General features: G+C 44.5%; 1 protein-coding gene across 4 annotated transcripts in view; it reads right to left on the bottom strand.

Moving 5' to 3' along the window:
* Nucleotides 1-234: 234 nt before the first annotated feature.
* The window catches only part of B4GALNT2 (beta-1,4-N-acetyl-galactosaminyltransferase 2), a 66,424-nt gene continuing 45,246 nt past the window's right edge, over nt 235-21,412 (bottom strand). For 2 of the 4 annotated variants that reach the window (XM_070226259.1, XM_014741000.3), the window contains exons 4-11: nt 15,376-15,482; nt 13,541-13,578; nt 11,772-11,952; nt 10,648-10,734; nt 4,467-4,654; nt 3,486-3,626; nt 2,032-2,251; nt 235-1,437 (exon numbers count right to left, since the gene is read on the bottom strand). In XM_070226259.1, coding sequence (XP_070082360.1) covers nt 1,232-1,437; nt 2,032-2,251; nt 3,486-3,626; nt 4,467-4,654; nt 10,648-10,734; nt 11,772-11,952; nt 13,541-13,578; nt 15,376-15,482 — 1,168 coding nt within the window. In that variant the 3' untranslated portion in view covers nt 235-1,231. The remainder of the gene's footprint in view (nt 1,438-2,031; nt 2,252-3,485; nt 3,627-4,466; nt 4,655-10,647; nt 10,735-11,771; nt 11,953-13,540; nt 13,579-15,375; nt 15,483-21,412) is intronic. The other 2 variants (XM_023652687.2, XM_070226260.1) reach the window with 2 other exon arrangements.

Genomic DNA, 21,412 nt, shown 5'->3' with positions numbered 1-21,412 from the left:
TAGAATCTTTATGACATACACAATGGAATGAGATATGTGTTCAATTATGGTTTGGGAGAACAGAAGATGATTGCCGATCTGTATCCATATCTGAGAAATGCTGAATTAAACAAAATTAAACTAATTCCCTTACTGCAGGACTTCTCAGAGCCTTTAATATGTGAATGTGAATTGCAATTTTCCAAGAGGGAGATACAGCATGCAGTACTTTTCAAAATTACTTGACTACCAAAATGTTTTTCATGAAGTTTTATTAAAATCTCACACACACGTTTTCAGAGATCCTGAACTACCCCAGGCCATCTTTGGTAAGAAAGAGTGGAAACCACAAAGGCTAGCGCAGTAACTGTAGAATCTACTGCCTTCCAAGATGACAGAGACGACCTTCCTCGACAACCTGTGATGGCTCCCCTCTGTAGAGGACATGGGTCTTGCGTGGTCAGTCACTGGTCTCAAGTCTCTGGAATTCAATGGCGTATCATGGCACCGTAGCACAGGGTCTCCAAGTCCAACCCCTGGCCCTCTGGAATGCGTCTTCGTGGTAGCAAGTCTGATGCCAGAGAAATCTTTTTCTGGCAGACAGTGGACTACCCCAGTGCTCTCCTTCCTCCCTCCCTCCGCTGCCTGAATCCCATCCATCTTCCAGGCTCTAGATGAGACTATTCCACAGAACCTTCCTCCGCTGCCTTCTCCCCCCTCTGATCCTCTGACTCTGGCTGCCCAGTTCTGCTCATGGACTGAGCTGAACCAGGCTGCAACCTTCTCAAGGCAAGGACCCTGGGTTAGTCACATTATTTGAGTCCACAAAGTATGAGCAAATAAAAATTTATGGAAGACAGTGATGCCAGAGATGATGCTTCTGACTGTGACATCATTTCCACTAAAGCCCCTCAAGGACCCAACAGCCACTCCTTTGACTGAGGATACCAACACATCATACGCCCTTTTGTGTGAAATCAAATGAGATGATGTGAATACTGTATTTGCAAATGCTTCATAAATGGGAAGCCATCATACAGATAATGACACAGTCTCCATTGCCCCAATCAGTGATTGGTCTATTTTTAATAACCCTGAGCCTTAGATTGGTACTTTCAGAAACTAAACCCATTTGCCCTACCCACTAGATGGTTCATTGCAACGTTCCTCTTATCAGGAGTCCATTTTTTGATAGCCCAACTACCAGTTCCACAACCTGTCAGTGCAGTGCTTTCCCCATGCCTGGGCACCTTTACGTAGAGCACTGGAGATGGTTCTTGAAGTAGTGGAGAGCCAGCTTGAACTGGACCTGGGCTTTGGTGTTGGCCCGGTATGTGCTGTACATCTTCTCCAGGGAGGCCAGCTCCTGGTCCGCCGCTGGAGCACGTGACTGGTGACCCACTATTACCTGTGGGCATGACCCCACGAGCAGGCTCCCAAGCCCATCAATAAAGAACTCTGCCAAGAGAAGGAAAGCACAAGAGGGAAATGTGAGCTGCAGCCAGAGACCCAGGGTCACATCCCAGGACTGAGAGGAGAGTTCGGGGAAGGCGACACTGTTTATACCCCTGGGGAGGTTAAGTGCCATGCAAAGCCGCTTGCCCAGGCTGATGAGTTGGAAGGACATAAATAAGCTCATTTCTCAGACAGAGATATGGGCAGAGAGACACAGGTTAGCCTTCCAGCTGGACAGATCTGTGGACTCCAGGACTGAGGGTATAGGAGGAGAAAGAGAGAGGACAGTTAACCAGTTGCAGTTAAATAGGAAAAGATTTCTGGAAAATGAGAATAGGAAGCAGGGTGGGAAAAGAGGGAGAGGACAGAGCTGTGGGGAAAGGTTGGGGAAGGGTGTCTCAGATAGGCAGCTACAGCCTATAGAGAGACAGGAAGTCAAAGAGAGGGTGGAAGGAGGCAAGAGAGACCATGAGCCCTAGTCTGGGGTGAGAGGGGAAGGAAACCCCCTGTGGCCTGGTGAGCAACCACCATCAGGGGTGCATGGCCTTTGGAAAGAACAATCTTCTGACTCTAGTTGACAACACACCCGCTCCCCACCTGCATGAGCCACTCGTTGTAAGCGGGGGTCAAAGCCAACTCTTTGGAGTCGCTCTGTGTGGGCCAGAAAGAAGTTGACAACGCCACTGGTCACCACGCAGCTGGGGAAGCCATCCACGGGTCCGAAAAATCCTGACCTCCGGTGAAGACAGTCCCCATTCTCGCCCTGCTCCAGCAACAACTTAAACTGGAACACGTTTCCAAGCACACTGCCACCTACCTAGCCAGTGGGCAGAGAAATCCATGTTAGAGAACACAAATTCAATAGCCATGTTGCCTCTGCCAGGAAGCCTTACTGGACTGAACCTCAGTTATAACCAGAATCACACCCTTTCTCTGTCTACTCTTCAGACTATCCCTCAGTTCCTCTTTTTTGCTGTTGCAGTCACAGCCTTCGGCATACTACTGCTGGCTCCTTCGGATCTTTTCCTTTCTGCTTACCCCAGAAAATCTCCTTGGCGGGAGCAGCAAGCACTTACACTAAGTCTAAATGGCAGATGACTTCTCTGTTCTGCTTACCCTACTTTTTCCAGAAGAAGGCAACTCACTCTCTTCCGTTAGGAGCGGAATGTGAGTGCAGACAAGAAGCAGCCTGCGTGTGCAGTGGTGTGTGTGTGGTGTCTCCACTGCCAGCTTCTTGCAGCAAGCAGTTTGTCTCAAGCTGTCTTCCTCCCATTCTCCACTCCTGGCCCACTTCTCTGAGCTGCCTGTCCACGCACTCATGGAAAATACGCGCATTTGTATGTTTGAGCCCGAGCGAAACAGGAGGGGCAAGTCCATCTCTGCCTGAACCGTCATAATCCTCTCGGTGGCACAGTAAAATCTCCTTGTCCCCCATCATTGGTTGTTTCTTTCTTCCTTTTAGTAGATGAACCCTCTAAGTTTTAAGTGGGCTAAATTAAGACATAGCTAACTGTCCAACTAAAGACTAAATTTCTCCACTTGCCTTATTAGCTATCACCTTTTTCTTCTCTTTTCTATATGTGAATTGACTTTTGATGTTTCTCTTCTTTTCTTTCCTTGTTTTCTTTTTAACGTCATTAGGGCCATGTGTGCTTTTAAGATTTTGTGCCATTTACATTTTTTTTAATGGTGTGGGACAGAAGCAGAGCACTGCTCTCTTTCATCTCACACCAATCGGGGGAAGAAGTTAGAGGTGAGGCATAAACATACCATTTTCAAGATAGAACAACGGTGAATTTGGAGGGGCGTGTAATTTGCTTGAAGAAAAGTAAGTACGGAGGCAGAAGCAGAAATGCACATCTGATCCTGTGTGATGCTCACGACGCCAGTGCTACTCTGTCTTATTCATCTCCTCCCTCAGCCCCTCTCCCTCCGCTGCCCTTCTTCTCTTCTTCCCTCACGTACATTCCTCTCTTCTCTGCCCCTCCCCTTCCCTCTCTTGGCTGTCTCTGCAGATTGCATCCTGGGTAAATCTGGCAACACCCCCTTACCACGTCCAGTTCAGTTTTCTCCAGGACATCCACCAGCACCTCAATCTTGGTCTTGCTGTTGAAGAGAAAGTCATCGTCCACCCAGAGAACATATTTGGTGGTGACCTGAGATATGGCCAGGTTCCTACCAGCAAACCAACCCTGTAGGTGGATGAGGTTAGATCAGCGGTTGGCTACATATTAGGATGATCATCTGGGGAGCTTTCTAAATTCCCAATGCCAGGCTGCACCTCAGACAACTGAAGTCCAAATCTGTGGGGGTGAGTCCGATATACGGCTGAGGTTGAGAACCAGTGGGTGAAAGGGAGTCCACATCTCAAGAGATACCGGAAAAAGCACAGTGACTCTCAGGATCAAAGATTGAGACAAAGTAAGGCTAGCAAGCCCTTCCTTGGCCCCATGGCAAATATGGATCAACAGTCCATATCGTCCATGGACCAAAAAGTCCAAAAGTCCTTTTTCCCGACAGACTCTCTGTGGCTCCACTTGCATTTCCCCTTATGTTGCCTGGAAGGTGTTGGAGGGTGGGACCCCCCGGTATGTATAATATCCATTTCCTTCTGTGCGCACTTGAAGGAAGGTATACAGGGGGAGAGAGAGACAGAGATAGAGAGGAGAGATGCTCCAGAGATGCTCCAGCTGGGGTGCCATCCTAGGGATGAGAGGTTTCTCTGGGGTTGGATCTGCCTGTCAGGAATCCTTAGGATGTCAGACACTTCAAGTCACTTAGAAGGAGCTCCATTTCCACATCAAGTGTGAGGAAAGGCAGATTAACCACCCCGTTAATGCAGAAAAGAGAGAGTAATTGGATTTTTCTGTGAACTGGGAGTCAGTAAGGAGACTCAGAGGAGAGTCCTACCCCTCCCACTCCAGGACTCTGCTTCCAGGGAGGCCCCTGGGGCAGCCCCATCCAGGGTAGAAGCTAACTCTGGGGCTCTCTTGTCCCGGGACTCCCTGTCTCCCCATCTGGGAGGGACGTACCTTCCCAAAGGGCATGGTGTAATACTCCACGTGGTTGTCATTAATTTTCAGGGGCTCTTTGCTGTCGTCAGCCACGATCACCGTCAAGTCTGGGTAATACTCACGAATGCTCTGGAGCAGGGTCATGAGCTTATGCGGACGGAGGAAAGTTTTGGTGGCGATGGTCACCAGGTCTCTGAGCTTCCTCTCTGGGCAAGAAAGGGTAGATGTCAGAGCACTGTCTTCCCGGAAGCCTCACTGTCTTATATTGTTCTGGTGGTTTCTTTACGCTAAGACCTCTCAGTGTTTGTGGGCCTCATGCCTCTTGTGTACAGTCGGTGTTTAATAAGAGTTTGTTATTTGGATTAGAAAATAAACGTATTTAAAACATACCCAATGGGTTAAAATTTTATGTTTTCTATTCTTGAGTTTCTTCTTCTGGCTCCATGATGCCATTTTCTACTGTCTATTTGAATGCTTCATCCTAGGCTTGCTTCTCAGCACTTTGCTTGCATCCTGTCTCCATGTTAATACCAGGAGTTGAGATGCACAGAGCTTTGCCCATCAAGGGGTTCAATATGGAGGGTCTCTGGGCCCAGGAAGAGGAGAAGAGACTTAAAGGACTTTAGACCTGTCCCTGTCACCAGCTGTACTCACAGAGAGAAACCTACTTGGTCTTTATCTTCAAGAAGACATGAGTGGAAGGGGGTCTACCTGGAGATTGGAGGGCCCAGACCAGAATGTCCATCTTAAGTTGTGTGATATATACAAAAGGTTGGAGAAGGGACAGATCTTCTGTGGGAAAAGCCCCCTGATGAAGCAACAGGAGCTGCTGGTGTGTGTTTGGGGTTGAGCCACCGAATGTGGAGGCACCCAGCTGGCTGAGCATGTGAGCTATCTGGGTCGGGGGGGGGGGGTCAGTTGGAGTTAAGGCACCCCAAAAGCCACAACCCTGCCTATTGTTTGTTGGTGAGTGCTGCATAACCCCCTGCAGAGTGACTTTCTCAGAATGTCAGAAATCAGAAGTCATTCCAAAACCCCCTTTTTCATACATGTTGCACATTGACCCGGCTCCTCCTGGGTCTGAGGGAGTCAGGGAAAAGATATCAGTGGAAAGAGTCAAGAAAATCGTGTTCAAGAGCATGTCAACTGAATCCCTCCTCCTTGTCTTTCTTAGGCCACGTGACAAGTTTGGTTCTTTTGTTACAGCAAAGAGAGAACCAGGGGTGTGAATTACCACAGGATATGGTCAAGGTAGGCCATTCCTGGCCAAGCTGGTGGTGTAGCTTTCTGCTTTGAGATTTCTTTTTCTTTTCCCAAACACACAGCAATGAAAAGAAAAATGCAAAAATATAGCCATGCTCTAACACAGACAAAGTTTCTTCCAAGGAACAGAAATAAAAAGCTGTGAGCAGAGCAGAAGCTGAGGCTGCTGCATTCTGGGGTCACAGCAGCAGGGCCCAGGAGGCTGATTCCGAGGGGAAACAGAATAAAAGTGTCTCATGGGAGCATGGGTGGAGAGGCAGGATTTTTCCTGGAAGCCATGGATTGGAGCTAGGTTACGCTCCTTCCATCCCTCACCAATACCATCTGCTGGGCAGGGAACCCCAACACAGCTGTCAGCCCTGCACACACCTCTGGGTGCAAACAGAGATGACACCTCCTCACAGCCAGGGCCTGTGCCAAGCCACCCTCAGGCTCAGCAATTGGCTCTTCAATAACGCCAGCATCACCATGGGACAGGAACCCCAAGACTCCAGTAGAAAAGGATGGACTAGGAATCTGGGAATAATGGGAATAGAAGCAAATGTGGGATGCTGTGAGATGAGAGGGAGAAGGGAGGGAGAGACGGAGAGAGGAGGAAATGAAACAAATAAGCAGGCAAAGGCTCCTCCTCAAGATGAGCTCACCACCCCAAATTCCAGAACACTCCAAGGAAACTAGCATGAAGAGTGACAGCCAACACATCTACCAGGTGCAGAGGAACCTGCTCCAGACAGACTGAAAAGAATAGAGAGATCTGAAAAGGATCTAAAACGAGAATGTTTAAAATCTTTAAAGTCATAAATAACAGAATCACACATGTGAAAAAGGAAATATGAAACAAAAACAGGCATAAATGAAATAAGAATATTTGCATATGAAAACAACCAAAAATTACTGAAGATAAATGTTAAGAACCAAAAGGGGGATATGACTTCAGATATATTAAAATATTTTTAAAAGCATAAGAGAATGCTATGAACAACTTTATGACAAAAAAATGACAATTTTATATCAAGCATACTTTTATAGACACATTTAAAAAGTTGACTCAATGTACGTATAGATCAATAAGCATTAAAGACATGGAATTGATATTTTAAAATTTGTCCCCCTTCTCTCACTCCTCATTCACATTCGCACCCCTAACCCCTCAGCCCGTCCCCCCCAACTTAGACATGGAAAAGACACAGTGACCAGATAAGTTTCAAGGGACATATAACTCCTCTTTTATGACAATTTATTTCAGAAAATAGAAAAAAAGGGAAAACTACCCAACTCATTTTATGAGACTTGTACAATATTGATAACAAAACAAGGCAAGGACCTTAGAGGAAAAGATAGTCTGAGTTTTGAATATAGAGGCAAGAATCCTAAATAAAATAGCAGAAAATTTAATTCAGCATTTAATCAAATAATGCATTGCAATCAAGATGGGTTTGTTCCAGAAATGCAAGGCTATTTCAACAGGAGAAAATCAATCAGTGTAAATCACTACACAAACCCAATTAAAAGAGAAAAATTATTTCAATAGATGCAGACAAATTACCTGATAAAATTCAAAACTCATTCATAATAAAAACTCTTAGCAATGAAATAGAAAGCAGAAATAGAAAAATTCTTAGCAATCAAAATAGGAAAGAAGGAAACATTCTTACTCTGATCCCTCTACCACACTACTACCCAGCAAACACTAATGGTGGAACATTAGAATCTTCTTCAAGTTGGGAACAAGCAAAACTGCTTGCTACCGCTACGACTATTCAACACGGTGCTGGAGATTTCAGCCAAATGCAGTTAGACAAGAAAAAGAAACAAATTATGAGAATTGGAAGAGAAGAGACAAAAATCATCATTATTTGTCTAAGAAAGAAACTCTATGTTAAAAAAAATAATCACTAAAATGAGTGCAACAAGGATGCTGTTTATAAGTTCGATGTTCAAAAATCACTAATGTCCTACATACTAGCAACAGCCAGTTAAAATGTAGAAGATCCAATTCATAATAACAATAAAAAATATAAGGTACCTAAAACTAAATCCAAAAAATACGTGCAATTCCTTTACAAATAAAACTACAAAATAAAGTATCGCAGAACCTGTGAAGAGACTATAACATGGGGACTACAATATGGAGAGACAGACCAGATTCATAGTTGGGAATATTCAACTTTATAAAGTTGTCGATTCACCTCTAATTAATCTATAAAATCTATGAAATTCTAATCCAAATCTCAAGGCATTTTAGCGGATCTCGATGAGCTGATCCTCAAACTCTAATGGAAAAGGAAAAGACCAAGAAGAGCTAAGAAAATTTTGCAACGAAGCGCAGTCATTCTGAAGTATAGCATTTACTTCCACCGATATAAAACCTACTATAAAGCGTATTGGAACATTACGGAATTAGCCCAAGGACAAAGAGATCAATGCAACCTCAAGAAGCCCATATTCAGACCCCTGAATAGATTGGGTGTGTGACAGATGTGGCAATCCAAGCCAGGGAGGAGGAGGATGGACCATTCAAGATAAGGTGTTGGGACAATATGCTACTCAGATACAAAAACTTAGACCCCCACCATCTGCCGCACATAAAAATAACTTCTAGGTGAATTAAATAGCTAAATCTGAAAAGCAACACATGCAACTTTGGGAAAAAAAAATACAGAATATCTTACAGCTTCAACGTGGGGAAGAATTTCTTGAACAAGGCAGAAAAAGCGAAAGCTAGAAAGAAGACGATGAGTCAATTTTACTATATTAAAGGATAAAACTTTCATATAACAAAAGACCTCAAAACAAAATCAAAAGACAAGCCATGGACTGACAAGAGGTCAGAATCTAGAACTTCATACCATACAGTGTGACAACTTTCATGAAAAGTTCAAAAATGCATAAAACCACACTGTATGCTGTGTGTGTGTGTGTGTGTGTGTGTGTGTGTGTAGGAATAGGAATCTATATGTTACATGTACAAAAACAGGAAAAGAAAGATCATAGTTGCTGGAAGAAGAGAGGGGGATAAGACTGTGGAGATTTCCATTGTGTCTGTAACACTTTATCTTTAAAACAAATCTGAAGTTTAAAAAAAAGGTTTTTTGGTTAATTTCTTGCACTTTTATTTTTGAGATAGTTATGATGTTAAACAAAAATTTTAAATCCTTCTCCATAGATATTTAAAGCTGTTGCTTTTAAATAATAATTAATTTGTATTTTGACTAGAATCTATTTGAATAGATCATATTTTGAGTATATAGGTAATACATTCAAAAAAGGCCAAGTGGCAGATGTTAGCTCCGGACTAATCTTCCTCAAGCAAAAAAAAAATAAAAAACCGAAGATTGGCAACAGATGTTAGCTCAGGTTAAATCTTCCCCCAGGAGGTAAGCAATATTACCAACTTGTTTATTTTTCCATAATCAAGCAATTACGTACACACATTCTTTTTTCCCTCTCTCTCTTTTTACAGAAATGGTAGCTTACTATTCACTTTCTTCTGTACCTTGCTTACATCTTGGAAAGCATTTTTATCAGTATAAAAAAACTTTCCTCCTTCCTCCTCCTGAATGCCACTGCATGGAATTTCATTATATGGATGGACCACATTTGATCTAACCAGTGCATCCCACTTTTAAGGTTTTGTCATTGCAAACAATGCAGCAACAAATAACCTCGAACAAACATCATTTCACACAGATGCATCTGTAGGATACTTTCTGGAAGTGGAATTGCTGGCCCAAAGGGTATACACACTTAAAATGTGGATGGATATTAGCAAGGTTGTGCCAATTTTACGTTGCCACCAGCGGTTTCTAAGAACGCCCGGATTCCCAGTCCTCGCCCAATACTTTTTGATATGAATGTAGTTTTCATTTGCACTTTTCTTAGTGTGAGATTGAGCATCTATCCCTGAGCTGACATGCGCAGCCAATCCTCCTCTTTTTGCTGAGGAAGACTGGCCCTGAGCTAACACTGTGCCAATCTTCCTCTACTTTATGTGTGGGACGCCTACCACAGCATAGGTCCACATCCCGGATCCAAACCAGTGAACCCCAGGCCCCCTAAGCGGAACGCGAAAACTTAACCGCTCCACCACCGGACCAGCCCCTGAGAATGTATTTTAATGGTTAAGCATTGTTGAACTTAACTTTTTGTGAATTGTGCATTTTTCCATTGGCTTATTAGGTGTTTTTTCCTACTGATTCATAGGTGCTCTCAAGTAAAATTAGACCTTTCGCTTGAATGTGTATGGGAGATATTTTTCCCGGATTTGTCCTTTGTCATTTGCTTATGGTGGGTTTCTGCCATCAAAATATTTTTAAATTTTATGTGTTTTCTGTTTTCAGTCTTTTCTTTATGGCCTCTGGGTTTTGTGCCATATTTAGAAAGGTCTTATACTCTAAGGTTAGTTTTTAAACTTCATGGGCTTTTTCTATTACTTAAAAAAAATTAGATATCTGATCTATTTGGAATTTATCTTGACATGAACTATGAAATATTCACCTTTTTATCCTCCACATAACTACACAGTTATCCCACAAGATTTCTTGAATAATCCATCTTTTCTCTCTTTAATGTGCAAAGCTACCTTTATCACATGGTAGAATTCCAACACGTCTATTTCCAGATTTCCAATTTGTATCCATTGGTATATCTACTCACGCTCCAGTACCACTCTGTTTTTATTATTATTACTTATGAAAATGTTATAATCATTAGGTTTTTTTCAAAATAAGTATAACCATATAATAAATATAAATAAGAGATATTAAGAGAGTGTGTCCTAGAATTCTTTTCCTTCAAACAAAGCTTGTTGTCAGGAATCACACGAAAGCTGTTGTTTTCCTCACTTCTCCTCTCCCATCTCAGAAGGGATCTCTTCTGAACTTCACCAACAGCTCTACGGGATCCCAGCATGGAGCCCCAGGAACGAGGGCCTTACCTGGTCCAGGGTCGTATAACTTGGGTATGACAGGATAGCGGATGGTCACCGGAAACTTGGCCACTGAGGACTTGGACTCCAGACTCACTGGAGGGAGAAATAAGGTCAGAGTGGGCAGCACCACGCCTGGGTCACTCTCCATGCTGCCCCAGGGAAGCCGATGTGATGGGGGAGTGAAGATTTGGTAGAGAATGTCCCGTCTGGGATGAGGTTGAGGACCCCCTAGAGTGTACGGCATTCTGGTTCCTGACTTGCTGTGTGCCCCTGGGGGGACCTGCTGAACACCTCTTTCCCCGTAAGAATGTGTGGGGTGGGGTGGGCTTGGAATCAGAGGGTCTGGATTAACTTTGACTTTGCCACTTATTATCTGAATTGCCTTAGGTAAATCACTTAATCTTCTTCTCCAGCTACAAAACCAGGCTAATAATACCTGCCCTATTGTACCTCTCAGGGTCATTTTGTGAAAGGAAATTCTGGAAAATCTGAACGCGAAGAGAACTCTCTCTTTAGTTGGTGGTCATGGGTAACCTGTCCCATATTTCATTTTTTCTGTTGGTGTCCTGGGAATGCATCCTGTGTAGCCAATCGAAAGAGGAAAGGGTGACTTTTAATTTCATCCAGGAAGAAACTGGAGCTTCCTCCAGGGTGGCAGGAATTGTTCTCCCTGGAATTCCTGGGGTGGGGTAGGGATTAGGAGGGGAGGAGGCAGACAGAGCCACTGCCCTTGGGACTGGGAGTTCCTCCACATCCCTGTCCCTGTTAGCGCCCAGGATTAGATGCTGATGCACAGGCTGGCTCCCTCCTCTAACACAGCTGAAGTCTTCAGCTTTGAGAGCTGCAGAGCATGGGAAACAGAATTGGATGGTTTCTAGGAATGCAGCCTGAATGATCTGTCCTCACAGAGAGATGAGCAGGCATTTTGCCTCTTCTTTCCTTTCAGTCACTCTATGGAGTCAATGGCAACATGGGGATAGTATAGAGTACAGTAATTGGGAAGTCAGGTGTAGAGGGTCAGAAACAAGAGCAAGGGAGGAATCCTAAATGCAGGCAGGCTTCCTGGAGGAGGAAGAATTTGAGAGAGCCCAGTGGTGTTTTCTGGCTCCCATCCAGGGACGGGCTCTCACCCACATCCACTCTGTGGTTCTGGTACACGGTGCTGGTGTATGTCACGTGCTGGAGGATGAAATTCAAAAGCTCCCGGGAACTGGTCGAAATGTTCAGCTGCTTTTGACCTCTGCCCTGCACCACACTGTCTGGGACATCGGCGAGGGTGTTCAGTGTCCCCAGAGAAGCTGTCAGGGTGACCTAGGGTGGGTGAGGCAGAATGACACTAAATGCCAGGATAGGGACTCACCCAGGATGGCCAGCAGGGGGCAGAGCACATAAGGGTGAGAGATTAAAAGTGTCGGGGTGCCCCTGAAAGCTAGGGTCTGGCTCCAAGCAAGTTGCTGCTCTTGCCCCCGGCAAGGACAAGCAAGCCCTGGGGCCTGGTGCGTTCAAGGGCCAAATCTTGAAACATTCTGGTCTCGGCTTGCAGGATACCATTCCTCTAGATTTCTTCCCACTCCCGCTGGCGGCGCCTTTCGACTTCCGTTAGCCAACTTGTTCTCCTCTATCTGACCTCCAAATGGCATTCTCCAAGGTTCGGTTCGGCATCCTTTCCCCTTCTTACTCTACACCTCGCTGGAGGAAGCGGCATTAAGAACCATTCATATGCCGTAGGTTTAAAAATGTTTGTACCCAGCTCATCTCTTTCTGAGATCCAGCCTCTGCTAGGAAGTTTCACAGGCAACCCAAGCTGATCTCTTCAAAATGAAACTATTGATTTTTCTCCTTAAACCTGTTTCTACCCTCTCCCGGGCTCTCCCTGCCTCAAGAATGGCACCTTCCTCCACTCAACTCTTCACGTCCCCAAATGCAACTCGTGCTTGCTCTGCTCTTTCCCTCACACGGACAGCCAATCTATTAGTGACTCCTGTCAGTTCCCTTCAAAACGTAGCTGGAATTGGCCCACTTCTCTCCATCCCCATCGCTCCTCCCTAGTGCTACTCTCTTCTCTTGTCTTCCTGTCTTCTGTAACAGCCAGCTATCTTTGTGAAAAGTAAACTGGACTATGTCACCCCTGCTGAATACGCTTTTGTCAGTCAACAGATATTTTCTGAGATGCAAATGACAGGCACTGGGAAGAGAGTAGTGAATGGACAGAATTCCTGCCTCCGAGAAGCTTCTATTAGTGGGAGGAGAGGTGATAAGTGTATCAGGATGCACATGAGATATTCAGGTACAAGTGCTATGAAGAGAGTAGCGAGGAGTGACGGGGCAGGGATCTTCACTCAGGGGAGGGGGCAGAGAGGCCTCTGGAGGATTGAGGAGCTTTGCAGGCTTGTTCATTCCCACTTCTGTCTAGCATGCAGAGGGGGGAGAACAGAAACTTCATTTCCCTGACTCCTTTTTAATTAGGATTCTGGATGTGATTTGCATCCCCCCCGATCAGATATACTTGCATAAGACCTTGCTTTGGAGCTTTGTTAAGCGGGGAAAGCAAGGCAGGGCACAGAGCATCCATCTTGCTGACGCCAAATCTGACACAGGCAACACACCCCAGGGCCCGTGGCTGTGGCGGCAGCTTCCTCCTGCAGCACGGGCAGCAGCACCCTTGGTGGCCCAGTTCTTTGGAAGTCGTCCCTGGCACTCCAGCCACTCCCATAACTGGAAAAATCAGGCCTTCTCTAGGCACCCTTCTCCTCCCCCGACCTTGGCCCCATGTCTGATATTTAATCTGGATGGGGGCTCTGTCAAAATCCGACACCAGTCACCATTGGGGGAAGGGGCATGGACAGGGAGCCATGGAGAGGAGGCCAGGTGCCAAAGGGGCTGGGAAGGGGACTCTTGCCTCGTAGGTGGGGGCTTCGGGTCCTTCAAACTGGAGACCTAGAGGACACACAAAAAAAGGACAAAAAGCATCATCTGAGAGGATGCAAGAGCTCTCTGATGCTCCCACTTTCCTGGCTGATTCCTTCACATCCTTCCAGAGTCCCTTCAAGTGTCACCTCCTCTCCAGGGTGTTTGCTGACCACTGCCCTCTCCCTAGGGTTTTGTTAGATGGTGTCCCGTGGTCCTTCTCAAATTCCAGTGGTTCTAAGGCCTCTGATACCCACCCTCAGCTTTGGGTGGGTATTGTGAATTAATCCAGTCCCTTCCACATATCTCCATTACGAAGGGAAGGAAGCAATGGATAAATAATGAATCATCCGTATACAAAGTTCCTAGAATAGTCACAGAGACAGGAAGTAGAATGGTGGTTGCCAGGGGCAGAGGGCAGAGGGCAGAGGGGAGTTAATGTTAAATGGGTACAGAGTTTCAGTTGGGAAGATGAAAAAGTTTTAGAGATGGACAGCGGTGACGGCTGCAGAACAATGTGAATGTACTTAATGCCACAGAACTGTACACTTAAAAAATGGCTAAAATTGGTAAATTGTTTGTTATGTATATTTTACCATAATAAAAAAATGAATCATCCAAAAATGGCAAATCATTTTTAAAATGACTATTCAAAACCACTCTCAATTCATCCCAAATGCATTTACTTTAGAATATATCTGTTCTTGCAATATGACTAATTGAAATTCTAATTCAAACATACCCTCCCCATGTGGCCTTAGAGAACTTATTAAACTCATCTGTGAAATTGGCAAAATAATATTCACCTCACAGGGATGTGATGCTGAACTAGAGAAGTGTGTAAAAATCCCTCGAGGAGGGGAGTTTTAACTGACATAAACATTCTTTTCAATATGGACTCATGCTTTGCCTGCTCCCATTTGTTAGAGGACACCAAAAAGCCAATCGTGTCCTTCTTGAGGCACATAGAATTCTGTCCTGTTCTGTGTGATCTCCGAGCCCCAGGGAAGTCACAGCTACCAAGGACGGTTCCCAGTGGTGGAAACAGTGAGATTAACGTAAAAGGAAATCACATCAAGCTGCTTGCCTTGTGCTGGGTACACAGCAGGTACTCAATGAATGACTGTTGTCTTCCACTCCCTCTTTTTGATTAAGAAGGAAGAAGAAAATGTTGCAGAGGTTGTGGAGAAAAAGGAACCCTCATACGCTGCTGGTGGGAATGCAAACTGGTGCAGCCACTATGAAAAACAGTATGGAGATTTCTCAAAAAATTAAAAATAGAAATACAATATAACCCAGCCATCCCACTACTGGCTATCTATCCAAAGAGCTTGAAGTCAGCAATTCCAAAAGTCCCATGCACCGGTATGTTCATTGCAGCATTATTTACATTAGCCAAGACATGGAAGCAACCTAAGTGCCCATCAACTGATGATTGGAGAAAGAAGATGTGGTATATATACAATGGAATACTACTCGGACATAAAAAAGGATAAAATCGTCCCATTCACAACAACATGGATGGACCTTGAGGGTATTATGTTAAGTGAAATAAGCCAGATAGAGAAAGACAATCTCTGTATGACTCCACCCATATGTGGAAGTTAAACATGTAGACAAAGAGAACAGATTAATGGTTACCAGGGGAAAGGTGGTGTGGGGGGTGGGCACAAAGGGTGAAGTGGTGCACCTACAAAATGACTGAAAAACAATAATGTACAACTGAAACTTCACAAGGTTGTAAACTATCATAACTGCAATAAAAAGTAAAAAAAAAGAAAGAATAAGAAAGTTGCCCGGGGCCTCTCAGGAGGGGGATGTACCTACCTGGGATGGGAACTGTGTGCAGGGGCATCACCTCCACCCCGTGGACCGGGTACCCAAAGGGGAGGTTGGGCTGAGCCAGTAGGGGTGGTGGGCGGGGCAGCCCTTCTCTGCAGGGAAACAGAAGCATTAGCAGCTGCCTTGATGCTCGTCCCTAGTTAGTTCTTAAGTGGTCCCTGTGCCCAGAGTCTTGTGCTGCCAATGGGGAGAAACTGAAAGCAGGCTGTCCCGTCAAGCTCATAGACACAGAGAACAGGTTGGTGGTTGCCAGAGGTGGGGGTGAGGGGCGGGCAAAATGGGTAAAGGAAGTTAGAAGGTATAAACTTCCAGTTACAAAATAAATAAGTCCTGGTCTGTAACATATCGCATGGCGACTATAGTTCATAATACTGTATTGCATATTGGAGAGCAGCTAAGAGAGTAAATCTTAAAAGTTCTCATCACAAGAAAAAAGATTCTGTAACTAAGTATGGAGACGGATATTAACTAGACCTATTGTGGCGATCATTTCACAATATATACAAATATTGAATCATTATGTTGTACACCTGAAACTCACATGTTAGAGTCAATTATACCTCAATTTAAAAAAAAAAAGAAAGTAGATTGTCCTTTTCTCCCCTCCATTCTCATTCCTCTCTTTTATTCCTACCCCTCCTCCTAGCCTCTAATTCCACAAAAGAACTGAGGCAGTTTACAACAAAGCACATAAAAAAAAATAAAAATATGACCAGCAAAAAAGAAAAAACAAAATGATCACACCGATGGGCCAACCCAGCTGCAGGAGCTGAATGTCAGAGTCGCATCTGAAGGTCCTGGCGGCCAGCACAGAGTGACTGACAACAGTGCCCTGGTCTTATTATCAAAAGGACAAGGTAGACCAGGTCCTGAAGGAAGTAAAACTTCTCCTGGCACTGAATTGAAAAGTAGCATATGTCACAAGAAACTTTTTTGGGGAGTGGTTGTTGTCTTGATAGTTTTAGACACAAACACAGTGGTGATTTTCATATGGTTTTGCTGTTGTAGCAACAGGAAGGTCACTGATACCTTCCATCAGAGGCAGTGCATAACCCAACCCAATGAGATCAATTCTTTGACGGACTAAGGTGTATGGCTGAAATGCAGCCTTCAGGGATCCGGTTTAACCAAGGATATCATTTAGATTACTTGGAAGAAAGGTTAGACTACTACAGCGAATATTTATGGGAATATGAAATGACAAAATTTAAAACTGCAAAAGGACATGAATAGGCAATTAAAAGAGAAAATACAAACTGCTAATAAAATATTAAACATGCTCATATACACAATGGAATACTACTCAGCGATAAAAAAGATGAAATCTTGCCGTTTGCGACAACATGGATGCACCTTGAAGATAAAATGCTAAGTGAAATAAGTCAGACGGAGAAAGTCAAATACTGTATGATTTCATTCATATGTGGAAGAAAAAACAACAAACACACACATAGATACAGAGAACAGATTGGTGATTACCAGAGGGGAAGTGGGGGAGGGAGGAGGGACAAAGGGGTGATAGGGGACACGTTCACGGTGATGGATGGTTATTAGTCTTTGGATAGTGAACATGACGTAATCTACACAGAAATTGAAATATGATGACGTATACCCAAAATTTATATAATGTTATAAACCAATGCTACCTCAATAAAAAAAAATAAAAAGAAATATGCTTAGCTTCAATATTAATCAGGGAAATGCAACTTTAAAAACAATGAAATAGGGGCCAGCCCAATGGCACAGCCGTTAAGTTCGCACGTTCCACTTCGGTGGCCCAGGGTTCACTGGTTCGGATCACGGGTGTGGACATGGCACCGCTTGGCAAGCCATGCTGGGGTAGGCATCCCACATATAAAGTGGAGGAAGATGGGCACAGATGTTAGCTCAGGGCCAGTCTTCCTCAGAAAAAAGCGGAGGATTGGCAGCAGAGGTTAGCTCAGGGCTAATCTTCCTCAAAAAAACCCAAAAAAAAAACCCCCAATGAAACACCTTTTTCATTGAAGTTTTAAAATTTGATGCGGCAGAGGTTAGCTCAGGGCTAATCTTCCTCCAAAACACCCCCAAAAAAACCCCAATGAAACACCTTTTTCATTGAAGTTTTAAAATTTGATGCTAGCAAGTTGGTTAGGTAGGGGGCATGGAAGGTACTAACCACACTGACCCACTCTTCATGAAAGTGTGAATTAATATAGGCCCTCTTGAGGGCCATTTGGCAGTATTTATTAAAAGTAGAAGTAAGCATATTCTATGCTGGAGCAATTCAGATGCTAGGAAGGGGAGAAACGCTTTCATGTGTAAACAACATGACAGGCATAAAGAGGTTCATCTCAGCACTGTTTGCAATGAGCATCCTTATACACATCTTAATGAAATAAGAATGTAAATATAGGGGCTGGCCCTGTGGCCGAGTGGTTAAGTTTGCACGCTCCGCTGCAGCGGCCCAGGGTTTTGCCGGTTTGGAACCTGGGCACGGACATGGCACTGCTCATCAGGCCATGCTGAGGCGGTGTCCCACATGCCACAACTAGAAGAACCCACAACTAAAAATATACAACTATGTACCAGGGGGCTTTGAGGAGAAAAAGGAAAAATAAAATCTTTTTAAAAATAGAATGTAATATTGTTATTATAAATTATGCAAATGTCATAATGAAAGATTTTTTTAGTTTGAATGTCTTTCAATAGAAGAATAGCTTAATAAAATTCAGTCTTCATATTCATACCTGTGCAACAATTGAAAGGAATGAACTAGATGTATAGCTAGCTCTTAAAAATATATCATTGAATGAAAAAAGCAAATATCAGTAATCTGTAACTTGTAAAGTGTAATTTCTTATGGTGCCAATTACACTAAAAACATACACACAAAACCCCAAGTATATGTTTATAAGGATATATATGCACATAATATGTCTGTGATTATGTGTGTTCATCTGTGTGTGTAACAGCATAAAAAATAGTGTGGAATAATATATACCAAACTCACAATGGTGGATTCCTCAGCTGGGTTGGCAAGGGAGCGTATCATATAAGGAAGGGAAGAGAATGGGGGTAAGGGGTTGGTTCAAGTGGACTTTTTTAAGGAGTATTATCTATGTACTACTTCTTAACTGAAGTCTAATGTGGAGCTAACACACAGGATCAGACCAACCAATCGGACTCACGTGAATCAGAGATCCACCCAGTATCAAGCTCCACTAATAATTTCATGGATACAGACAATTAAGAGGCACAGACAGAGCACAGAGGCCATAGGCATCCTGGATGGATCCCGCCCCCTATCCCCGGTAATGCCTTCCCACATCAGACATGGGCTCTCTGGCAGAGGATACCAGACGTGATCTCCAAACGAGGTTTTGCTGGATTCCCTCACATGGCAGGAAGCACGTAAGTTATGAAGCACCTCCATTCATACCCCCAGAGAGTTGTACTGCTTATGAGATATTCACGAGGGAGCCAAAGATTCTGGGTTATTTACTATACGTGATCTCTTTGGCTGGAGACATCCTGCTAAGAGCAGCGTCAGCTTGCAGGTAATCCCTAATCTAAGGGAGGAGACAGAGCCCCAGTATCATGAGCTTTGCAGTCCGATGGAGGACAGCTTAGCTCTCACAGAGCCCTTGGGCTGATGGGAGAACGACACAGTTCCACCCTCAGGAGCCACCAGTCAGATGAGAGTGTCAAGGTACACAGCTTAGCTAGCATTTAGGAGCAACAAGTTCTGGAAATTAATACAAGGCAGGGATTGTCAACCTAGTGGAGTGGAGACAGGGAAGTAACAGGCTTGCTGGAAGGGCTTTCTCAAACTACACAATCCTGTCTACTACCCAGCCCCACCTCCCATCACTCCCAGAAGAACCACTACTTGCTATTACCAAGAAGTTGTAGCGGGCCCCATTCCCCCAGGTGTGCTGAGACAGAAACACTTTGGGAACCACTGATCCCCGCCAGTCAAGTTGGTACTTGCTGAGCTAAGGGTGGAGAGTTTCCAGCCTGAAGATGCTAAATGAAGCTCGGAGGAAGAGAGTGTGTGGGACAGAGAATGTGGAAACAATCCTTGTTGACTGGTGTGTTTTGCTAAGAACAGGGCTGGGAGAATGTGGGGCAGGGACATGGGCAGCCACTGAGAGTGTCAGTGTCCAGCCTCCTGGCCCAAGAGCCAGCTGGTCCCCTCTGATGATATTTATTAGGGATGCAGCATCCAGGCTGTGAGAGCTTGGCTTACACCTGTATTGCCAGGTAAAAACTCAGGTAAACTGAGTCTTATCCAACCTACAAGCTCCAGACCCACCCCACCCCAGCAAGAAGCCACTGGACTGTCAGCAGTGTGCAAAGGATTAGGGTGAGCCTGCAGATGGAGTTTTTGCATCTGAGTGTAGTTTATTCAGGGTGTAATTAAAACTGGGGGGTGTCCCTCAGACTAGGGGGGAAAATATGAAGACCTTGAGCGCTTGAAAGGTTGGGGTGAGAAGAAAGACACCGTGAGCCCAAAGCAAGAACTTCCTTCCTAAACATGGGGGACTGAATGGCAGAAAACTTATCCCAGAGCTGGAGCCTCTTGGATACCCCTAAATTGATGGCCAGTATGTCAGCCACTGAAAGGTGGTACCTCAGTGACTTGCCCAGCCCACTGTCCATTGGTAAGCGTGGATGCTTTGTGTGAAAGGGGCTTGTAAGGCAAAATCCTGCCCACTTGCTCCCATCAAGAGGCCTTGATATATATATCAAGAGAGTCAATTGTTGAATTTTCAGAATTTTTCAAGCCAGCCATTAAACATAGCCATTAATAAAAATTAAATTATATACACTTAAGTATAATGAAAACAAAGGTAATAAACACTCAAAACCCATCACTTCCTAATTACTTTACATTTTACTATTACCCCTGCTCTTGAGGTTATTTATTGCATCTGCGTGGTAGAGATACTGTGTCATGGTGACCTACTGAGAAGCTCTTCCCAACTCTGCGTTCATGATGTCACGTTGGTAGCTTGAAATCAACCACAGTATGATTATTAAACCACAGAAACCAGCAAACACTACAGGCCACTGTCAAAAGTCCATTGTTAAACACTTACCACCACTATTCATACCTCTCCCCCAACACACGCAAACACTCCTACACACACATTCCCTCCCCTGTTAAAAACATGCATGGTCGCATACCACACCTTGCTCTTTCAACATAATAGATAGTAGAACTCCTTCCCTCCTGGTATATCTAGATCTACTTCATTCTTTTGAACGCCTGAAGCATTGTCGTCTGAATTGCTCCCTTTTCTTCAGGAAGTGACTCCCATCCAGAGCTCTGCTCAGAGCCACACATGACTTCACGTCCCATTATTCACTCATTTCTTGACTGCCACGCCCTGCACTAAACTGGGGATAATAGGAAAGTAAAGCCCCATTCCTGGAAGGAGGAGAACCCAGACCAGATACCAACAACTAGCACACTGGGTCATCTGCTCAGTAACAGATATGAGGCCAGCTCTGAAGGTCACCTTCTTCTCAACTTCCTTTTTTCAGTTCTCAGAGCTGGAAGCTGCTCTCCCTCCTAAGAACGACCATTTCACTCTCTCTGACTGCTGTTATAATCTTGAGCTTTGAATTGAACCCTTGAGTTCTACACAGTTTGCTGAATACATTCTATGGGCCTCACCACCCACATTCACTCAACACCGGTTCCAGCATCCGTAATGATGGCGGCACACGGAGACAGATGCGGAGAACGGACGCCACCTGGGGGAGGGCACACTGATTGTCTCCTCTCTGTCATATCGTAAACTCATTGACAGCAGGATCTAGGTCACATTTATCTTTGTACCTAACTCAGCGCCTTGCTCAAAGCTGGTGTTCAGTGTGTTTCATTAGCTAATTGACAAAGATTTGTGGCCCTGGTAGGACCCGGGTGTGTCCCTACTCAGCCACTTCCTTATTGGCAGGAGACCTGGTTCACATCAGTAGTTACCACTGGGCTCTGTTTTTGTTCATAACTGTATTGCCAGGTAAATCCTAAAAG

The sequence above is a fragment of the Equus caballus genome, chromosome 11, assembly GCF_041296265.1.
Source record: "Equus caballus isolate H_3958 breed thoroughbred chromosome 11, TB-T2T, whole genome shotgun sequence".
Taxonomy (NCBI): domain Eukaryota; kingdom Metazoa; phylum Chordata; class Mammalia; order Perissodactyla; family Equidae; genus Equus; species Equus caballus.
This window is presented reverse-complemented; position numbering and strand designations above follow the sequence as displayed.